Raw genomic sequence first — 9,514 nt, 5'->3', positions numbered from 1 at the left:
TGTGTGTGTGTGTGTGTGTGTGTGTGTGTGTGTGTGAGAGAGAGAGAGAGAGAGAGAGAGAGAGAGAGAGAGAGAGAGAGAACCCTAGAGAGCATGTGTCCAAGTGGATGGAGACACCCATGGGAAAGGTAAGGGGTCCTACATGACAACCCCTTTCCTTGTCTCCCTCTGACCCTAGTCCTATGTCTTTTAGAACTTGTGGTTCTGAGACTTTGGGCACATCAGAATTACATGGGAAACTGGGTGAAGCAGATTCTCGGGTTCCATCCTTGGAGATTCTGGCATGCATCTGGGGGCTTACATGTCCTTAGGGGATGCTGATGGACCAGGGCCTTGCGCTGTACTGCTTTCGATGTTAGTATATCCCTATGAAGAGATACAGTTAAGTTTAGTTTCCTGTGTCTTTCCGAGTCTTCAAGCTTAGCCACTCTTAGATCACAGAGGGAAGGCTCAAGAAAGCCCTTGCTTACAGCTTCTGTTCCCTTTGGTCTCTTTGCAGGAAGCAGGAGCTGGCCAACAGCTCGGATGTGACCCTCCCAGATCGGCCACTGTCTCCTCCTCTCACTGCTCCCCCGACCATGAAGGTAAGAGGCTCAAAAGTCAAGAGGTGGGAGGAAGGGAATGCTGGGAGCACTGTGAAACCTCGCTGCTGATTTAGCTTCTGGTCCAGCTGCTTCTGTTCTATGGTGGCCATGGAGGGCCCAACACTTCAGGAGTCAGCGTCCTGTCAAATCTGGTGGAGTGAGGGAAGAGTGACTGAGGCCTGGGTGTCTGTGACAAGGGGCAGTGAAGAAACACATGGGTGGTGGTGGGATTGGCAGCTTAGATTAGTGAGAAGCCAAGTGGGATGGCGGGACTGAGAACAAGGAGTCCATACTGGAGGAAGGAAGCTGGGTGTTTGAGGGGGTTGTCATCCAAGACAGGAAGGGACTAAACAGACCCTCCTAGGACTCGGATAGCATTTGATCAGCCCCTCGAGGCTGGCTTTGTTACCCTGGTCTCTGTGGGCAAGTTGCCTATGGTTTCAGTCTCTGTGGGAGAATTGTTTTGAGACTTCACTCAAAAAGAAATCTCTTTTGGAGAGAACCCCATCTTTGATTTGGACCCCCACCCTTCCTAGAAAGGGGACTGAGCTCTCCTTCCATCCCTTTCTGCGTTCAGTCTCTCCCTCCAACTTCCATGGGATGACCACCCTGTCCTAGGCTAGTCCTCAGGAAGGGCTGTTAGATCCAGCCAAACCCCCTCAACTTCCTCCTTCACACTTCATTAGGTGAAGACTAGATCTGAGGCAGTCTCCTGCCTCCCAAGTCGTCAGCAGGCCTCAAGGCCTGTTGGTATCTTAGTCCTGCCTGAGGCTCTGTTCTGAGATGACTCACAAGGAACAATTTGGCTTCTCTTCCCTGCTGCTCTGTGTGGCTCCCCTTTCCCATGGCTTCCCAGAGGCAGCAGATAAACATCATCGCATGGCATATGTCTATCTCACACTGAGCCCCCATGGCAGCAGAACCCTCATTGGGCATTCAGAGATGGGCAGTGTGTGGGCCAGAGTACAAGATGGTAGTACAACTCTTCTTTTCTTGGTGGGGATGCCTGGGCATCCAAAGCCCGGGATGACCCAGCTGCTGGGGTGGCTTGCTGGCATGGATTAATGCTTAGGGGCATGTGGCCAGTCTGAGTTTCTCTTCGGTCTTCAGAGTTGGTCGTGGGAAGGTTGCCTCTGCTCACGGACATCAAGAGTTTATGGAGAGAATGAGGAAGCCTAGGAAGAGTCAGAGAGTTCTCTTGGCAGGCTTCACTCGCATGACTATTTAATTCATTCAACACCCAGTGTTTATGTGAATATTGCATTAGTCAGGACTCTTGAGTGACAGAAGCACTACTCACTTCAGCCTAGGAACTTTCCCAGGCATGGTTTCATCTGGGGGAGTTGACCTCTCTCCTGCGTTCTTCTGCGATGGTTTTATTCTTTGTGAAGCCCCGCTTCAGTGATGGCAGCTCTATGGGATAAGTAGCTCTCATGGAAAAAGAATAGCCTTTTTTTTGTCAGTAGTTCTGATAGAGTCCCAGGGAGGAAGTTCATTGGCTAGAGGAAATGGAATGTTGTGATTGGTCAAGTCTGAGTCTCATGACCTACACCAGGGAGGCTGAGAGAAGGAATGAGGCGGCCCCAGGAAGGAAAATTGAAGCACTGCTTTAAGGAGGGGAAACAGACTCAGAGTAGACAGGACCCACTATAGGGACTGGTGAGCCCACAGGCCCAGTGCTGGATGCCTAGTGACTCAGGAGTGGATTGGAGACTGAGGTCTCATTCCCCTGGGGTTCAGTGTTCACCCATCGAGCCAGAAGTTGAAAAGGGAGTGGCAAGAACGAGGGATGGACAGCTAGGGAAGGTGAATATTCGCAGGGGAAGCTCTGTATCACTCAGGAAGGAGAAAGTTGTGGGACTTGAGGAGATCTTGGAGAAGGACTGATGGGGCTTCTTTGAGGAAATGCTATTTTAGCTGAGCCCTGAGAGTCGAGGAGGACTTGGACTAATTTAGAGTCAGGATGGTCTTCAAGACTCTTGCTCTTCAAAGTGAGGTAAAGGGACCAGCCACACTGTCAGTGTCTATGAGCTCCTCAGGAACTCAGTCTCATGCTCCGCTTCAGATTGCCCAGTGGGATCTGGATCTTACTGGTATCTCAGGTAACCAGAGGCCCAAAGCAGCTTGGGGATCCCAGAGATGAGGTGGAAGGAGAGGAACTGGGAAAGACCAGAAGTACTGGGCCATCCTGAGTTAGGGAGGGAAAGTCTGGGTCTGAAGATAAGATTTAACGTTTAAAGATTTAAAAATGTCCCAGTTTAAGGGCATTGGGAAGGTGCAGTTTTGTTTTAGACAAGGTCTTGCCATGTAACTCAGACTCTTTGATCCTTCGGCTTCCACCACCCCTGGCTAAGATGGGGAGCGTCCACCCTAATGGCTGTGAGAAGGTTGCCTGAACTAGAACAGAGTGGGAATCAGCAGATGCACCCGATGCCACTGTCGGAGTACCGGGGAAGAGCATGTGATCTTGCCCAGGGCATCAGCAGGCTTATTTGGAAACAGAGCTCAGAGTTCTCAGGTGGTAAGTGGACGAGACAAGGTGATTTCAAGAGAGGAGGCAAGAATCGTCTCAAGGTCTGGAGCAACATGACCTGGTGCAAGCATTTTCTGAGGTGGGGTAGCCCGTCAGGGAGAAGGGTCAGGTGGTCCGTGTGGTGTTTTCAGGCCCAAGGCAGCTGTCTAGGGAGGAGGTGGAGTGGGAAGAGGGACGTTCTTAGGATGGTACCGTGGAAGAAGCTGGGCATAGACACAGAGGGAAAGAGCAGTCACTTCACAGGGAGGGATGGCCGGCTGGGCCACCTGCTGGGAGAGGCCAAGTATGGTGTGGACTGTGCAGAGGAGCACAGGGCAGAGAGGCCTGGTGTTTGCTGGGATATGACTGAGACCGGTCTGGAGAGGTGAGGTGACAGCAGAGGGCAGCGCTGAGGAGTGGAGACACAGAGAGTCAGAGGATGTAGACAGTCCCCATGAGACCTATTGAAATGAGGGGGGCAGGTGTTTCAGGAGCCTCAGGGAGACCCTCATCCATCCTTGGTGAACTCTGTGACTCACGATCAGAAGGCATCTTCAGCTCCAGGCTCTTGTCTTTAAAAAAAAAAAAAATGCTTTGAACTCAGCTCAGGAAGTCTCCAGCCTGTGATTTCTGTGTTCATCAGACTCCAGAGGCAGGGTTAGATATAGAGAGCTAGTAGCAGAGGGAACTGGCCCTGCCCTTGAGATTATGGGTGCAGATCTTGGTGCAGCTGGTGTGGGGTCTGTTATATCTTCCTGGCAGGTTTGTTCATCCTTCCTGACACCGAGCTCCTGGGGTGACCCTTTCTTGGTCTTTGGGGCTCTTGACCTCTGGCTTGGGGCGGTTGAGTTTGTAGACAGCTTGAGACCTCTAGGTTGAAGGAGTGTCTGAGTCTCCCCCTCCTTTTAAGATTAAGATTTATTTTCTTTTATTAAATGTGTATAGGTGCTTTGCCTGAATCTGTGCACTTTGTGTGTGCAATGCTGTGGAGGGCAGAAGAGGGTGCCCTACTGACTTGGAACTGGAGTTATAGATGGTTGTAAGTAGTCATGTAGGTACTGGGAATTGAACTCAGGTCCTTTGGAAGGGCAGGCAGTGCTCTAATCCATTGAGCCATCCCTCCAGCTTGTTCCCCACTTCCTACCCTGTCTTATAATTAGGAGATCTCTCCTTGCCTTCCTGTCTTTGTTTCTGTTTCCAGGGTGATCTCAGACAATCGTATTTTTATTTTGAATTTTTTTATGCTTTGATAATTTCATATGTACACACAGACACACAGATACACACATGATATTTGATAATCATACTCCATTACCCTTTTTTTTTAATCCTCATCCGTGCATGCCTTCTTTACAAGTCCCTTGATATTTCTTTACAAGTCCCATGATATTTTTTGAGACGAGGTCTCTCACTGGCTGAGAGCTTGCCAAGTAAGCCAGGTTGGCTGGCCAGCAAGCCCCAAAGTCCCGGGGTATCATATCTATCCAGTAGTCCATCTTTGTCTCTCCAGAGTTAAGGGTAATAGTATTGAACTTGGCTTTAAATTTGTTTATTTAATTGTGTGTGTGTGTGTGTGCATGCGTGTGTGCGTGAGTGTGTTTGTGAGTGTGTATGTGTGTGAATGTACCACATCTCAAGTATGGAGGTTAGAGAGTAACTTGTAGGAGTTGATTCTCTCATTCCACCATATGTGTCTCAGGGATGGAGTTCAAGTCGTTAGGTCTGGCAGCAAGTGCCTTTACCTGCTGAGCCATATCTGTTGGCCCCACGCCTGGCTTTTTAAATGTGTTCTGGGGATTGAATTCAAGCCTTCATACTTACATGGCAAGTATTTTACTGTCAGAACCATCTCTCCAGCCCCTTGAATCATTTTTTTTTTCTGCCACCTGAGCAGGTGCCTGGCAAGAGAAGGGCTCACTGGTTCCCTTGGTAGTGTGACCCCATTGCAGAATGCTCCTTTGGGTCAAGGATCCACGATCCATTTCCTTTATAGACAGATATAATCCGGTCCTCCTTTCCCTCTGTGCAGCTTGTTTTCCTAGGGGATTGCCTACCCCCAATATGAAGATGAGAAAAAGCTGAGCAGATGGGCTGAAACGGGAGCCCAGTTCCCAGGCTGAGGATGGGCAGGGTAGGATGGGAGTGGGGTTGGGGGCTGGCTGCCTGGGTGTGCGCTGGATTGCTGCCAGGGTGTTAGTCTTCATGAGTTTGCTTTTCATGTTCACAAGGACCAGTAGGCATTTAGCAGACTCTACAGTGTACCTGGCTGGCTTTGTGTGGGTTCCCCTGAGAACGCCCAGTAGCACTGGTCCTTGACCCTCAAAGAGCCTCTACAGGGAACCTTAACTTAGCAGAGGAAGCCAGATGGTTCAGCATGTGACAAGCTCACAGATTAAAAGTGGCTTCTTAGTGGGGAGGAGGGAAGTGGTGGGGAAGAAGGGGGAGTCAGAAGAGACCATAAGAAGCAAGGTTGGGCTGCCCGCTGGTGCTATAGACCAGACCTCCCTGTACTGAGGAGGGGAAGGAATTAGGGCCAATGGCCCTCAGATTCTCTTCCATCAAGGCATCTCGTAGACACTGACTTTTCTAGGGCATGGGATGGCTATGACCTGAACTGGCAGAGTTGTCCTTGGAGCCCCGAATAGGCTGGTAGCTGGCCTGTGACCCTCGGTTTGATTTTCAAGTCCTCCTCATGAAACCCTGAGGCACTCTGGGCCATATGGTCTCCTTTGCAGAAGGTGGTAGAGGCTAGGGTTCTCCTGAGAAAGGTGTAGACTGTCTATTCCTATGTTGGTCCTTCAGGGCTTTGTCCCCCAGGGCCACTAATCCCTCCTCCCACTTAGCCACAGCCATAGGTGAGACAAGCTGTACAACCTTTGTATGTGTGAAGGAAGCAGACATCTGATGAGTGTGTCTGCATCCCTCTGGGCTGAGGCTCAGCTCACCTTTCCCCTTCTAGGCTTACTACTTGCCCATGTACTACCCCCGTGTGTCCTTAACCTGTCACACGGACCCATGGCCAGTCCATCTCTTTACTTTTTTCCTGGTGCCAGCCCCACCCCTCTCACTCCCCTTATTACTACTGAGCAATACTCGGTCACGTGAAGACACCACAATTGGTTTGCTTATGTTCCAGTTGAGGTACAACTGAGTTGTTTTTGGTTTGGGCTGTGCTCATAGCCAAAAGCCGTGACTGCTGTAGTATTATCTGTTTGGACTTGTTTCTTCCTTTCTCTTGGATTATCAAGGAAAAGAATCACTACATTAAAGAGTAGTGGGATTTTTGTTGTTTCTTTTTAGGAGACTCGAGTCTCATTCTATAGACTAGTCTGGCCTTAACTGCAAGGATCTTTCTCTCTTAGTCTCCTGAGTGCTGAAGTTACAGACATGTGCCATCATGCCTGGCCTCATAAAAATCTTTTTTTTTTGTTATCATTTTTTTCTTGCAGTGCGTGTGCATGCTAGGCAAGTGTTGTACCTCTGAGCTACACCCTCCGCCCTGAATCTTAAACGTCATTTGAGACCATTTTGCATGTCACCAGCAATGCCATTAGGTCCTGGCTGCTCCGTCTTTTTACCGACATTGACCATTGTCAATTTTTAGCATTTTAATAATATAAAACTCAGTGGGTATATGCTTGGCAGCTCACTGTGTTTAATTTGCATTTTTCTAATAACCAATGATGCTGAGCCCAAGGGAGATCCATGTCTACTTACTTTGTGTGAGGTTTGCTGTCAGGGCCCTGCTCATTTATCCTCGTATAGGCATCCAGTGTTCAATCATCTGTGGAGATGAGTTCTTCCTCCATTGCATTGCTTAGATGTCTTAGCCAAGAAACCTGCTGGCTGTAGATGTGCTCTCGTGCACTGTATAGCATCTCTGCCAGTCCTGGCACCTCTCTAGATGAGGAGCTGAAAACACGACTCCACCTTCTTCCCTGTGTATATAGTAGGCATTGGCCGTGGTGGTCTTTCTTGAGAGCTTCCACATGACCAGAATCCTGTCCCACCAAACTCTGTGGAAAGCCCCTGATAGTCATTTGGAGCTGTCATTGGACAGGAATCACTTTTGGCTCCTCTGCCTGAAATAGTCACAGAAAGGTTGTGCTGTTCGTTGAAGGTCCTGCAGCTGCTTAGTGGCAAGCCTGTGGTGTGTGCCAGAGCCAGTGTTCTAATCATTACCCTTCACTACCCTAGCCACTACCCCACAGTCTGGTAGGGCATCTTCTCAGCAAGGGCACTGGCACCCTGACTCTCATCTCTTCCCCTCCGTGATGGGGACAACACACTCGCAGGAGCAGTTTGAGCAGCCATGATGTAATCCATGACACAGCAGGTGCTCTGTCATAGGCTCCTAGGATGGTGATCAAGGACAGTGACAATGATGTTATTGTCTCTGAGGAACACACCATCACTGCTTCTCTTTAGAGAACCCAGACTTAGCTTGTGTAAGCTTTGCCTATTTCCATTACCTTTGGACCCTTGGTCTTCTGATAGGTGGCCCTACAGAGGAGCCCTGCTTTGTAGAAATCATCAAAGAAAGCTGTCTGGGGTCCAAAAGCAACTTGGGGAGGAAAGGATTTGCTTCATCTCACACTTCCACAGCACAGTCTCTCACAGAGGGAAGTCAGGGCAGAACCTCAAATAGTACAGGAACTGGAGGCAGGAGCTGATGCAGAGGCCATGGAAGGTGCTGCTTACCAGCTTGCTCCTTATGGCTTGCTCAGCCTGCTTCCTTCTAGCACTCAGGACCACCAGCCAAGGGGTGGTACAAGCTATAGGGAGCTGAGCATCATCGGTCATTAGTAAGCAGTCTGGTGGGGGCATTTTCTCAATTGAGGTTCTCTTTCTGAACGACTGCAGTGTCAAGCTAACAACAAAACAAAACAAAACAAAACAAAAAACCAAAAACCAAACTAAAACCAAAACCAAAACCAAAACCAACCCACTCAACTCCCCTCATTAGTACAGAGATAGTCACTGACTTTTTCTGAGGTCCCCAGGCTTCCAGGACCTTGTACCCTTTCTCCTCTGATTGGGTGGGTCAGGACCTTGGGGGCTCCCTGAATTGTCTCTCTGGGGACTTCTTTCCCCTCTCATTTGATTCTGCAGCCCAGCCCCCGTTCTGATCCTTCACACCAGTCCCATGATCCCCTGCTGGTGTGGATACTAATATAGTCCCCGTGACCTGGTCCTTAAGGGGCTTCTTCAAACTAGTAAGCCCTATAAAGTGGTAAACGTCTCCATTTCTGGAGCCAGTCTGCCAGGGATGAAGGGGCTTCGTCGCCGTGTGACTATTCTGAGCCTTACTTACCTTCCTCATGTGTAGAGCAGGCACAGGAAGAGTTCCCAGGTGGAGGGTGCCAGCAGGAGCTTGTCCTTAGTTGAAATTAGTTGACATTTTCGTTCAGAACAGACCTGTGTGGCTTGTTCTGCTTCAGTGTCAGTATTATCCCTCAAAAATAAAAACTTTCTGCAAGATGATACTTTGTTTCTAAGATAGCATTTCTTAGGGCTAAGGTTAGAGTTAAGGTTAGAGTTAGGGCTGGGGTTAGGGAGGATCCAAACGTCCTTTCTTCTGTTGCTACTATGTTTCTTCTGAGGACTTCCTGTCCTCTCTGTGGGAACCTGTCTCAGACATAAATTGCTACCTTAGGTTCAGATATCCACGGGATGCTTGAAAAAGGATAACAGTAAGACATGTCAGCCTACCAGGTAGGCCTGGAGGAGTGTTGCTCCTGGACTCTTGAATTCTCCAAAGTCTACGCTGACATGAGCAAAGGTTGCACTCCAGGTGGTTTCTATGGGGACAGGAAGGGCCTACAAGGCCGTCTTCCTCATAAAGGTCTGCAAAAGGGATTGCACAGAGATGTGGATGATTTAGGACTATGGGGAGCTCCGAGTCTGGCCTTGGAACATTTTCTGATCTGTTGGTGCCCACTAAGAATTTCCCACAGCCAGTTCCCTTTTCTGCAGCTGGTGTTGAAACAAGCCCATGTTTCAGGACAGATGCTGACATTGTGGGGAACATTGGAAGGCTGAGGGTAGGGCATCGAAGCTCTGGGAAGTGGTGTGAGGTGCAGCTTGGGGTGTAGAACTCAGCCTGAGCTATCTGTTGTCTGGGTATTGGGTTCCTGCAGAAAGTGAGTCAAGGCTCAGTCTGGCCTGCCTTACTCATTCTGAAGACCTTGATGGAACACTTAATATTCAGGGTGTCTCCCTGGGGATGCTCTCTGGGCTTTGTATCCTAGTTATGACATGTGCTTTTGGAGGCCTGACCATTCATCCTGCCTTAGAACTTAGTACCTGGTCCTATGACCTCCTCTAGTAAGTGTTGGGTCTGGCTGGGTTTGAACTTGGACTTTGGTTTTCAAAATTTCTCCCTCTCCCTCTCCCTCTCCCTCTCCCTCTCCCTCTC

General features: G+C 49.3%; 1 protein-coding gene across 6 annotated transcripts in view; it reads left to right on the top strand.

Moving 5' to 3' along the window:
• The window catches only part of Rap1gap2 (RAP1 GTPase activating protein 2), a 204,300-nt gene that overhangs the window by 102,087 nt on the left and 92,699 nt on the right, over nt 1-9,514 (top strand). For all 6 annotated transcript variants that reach the window (XR_003845130.1, XR_003845129.1, XM_021211838.2 and 3 more), the window contains one exon: nt 500-584. Coding sequence is in view for 4 of the 6 variants with exons in the window: in XM_021211838.2 (XP_021067497.1) it covers nt 500-584 (85 nt within the window). In the remaining 2 variants the exon portion in view is untranslated. The remainder of the gene's footprint in view (nt 1-499; nt 585-9,514) is intronic.

This window comes from Mus pahari, chromosome 14, assembly GCF_900095145.1.
Source record: "Mus pahari chromosome 14, PAHARI_EIJ_v1.1, whole genome shotgun sequence".
Lineage (NCBI taxonomy): Eukaryota > Metazoa > Chordata > Mammalia > Rodentia > Muridae > Mus > Mus pahari.
The sequence above is the reverse complement of the archived record's forward strand: the minus strand, read 5'-3'. Positions and strand labels throughout refer to the sequence as shown.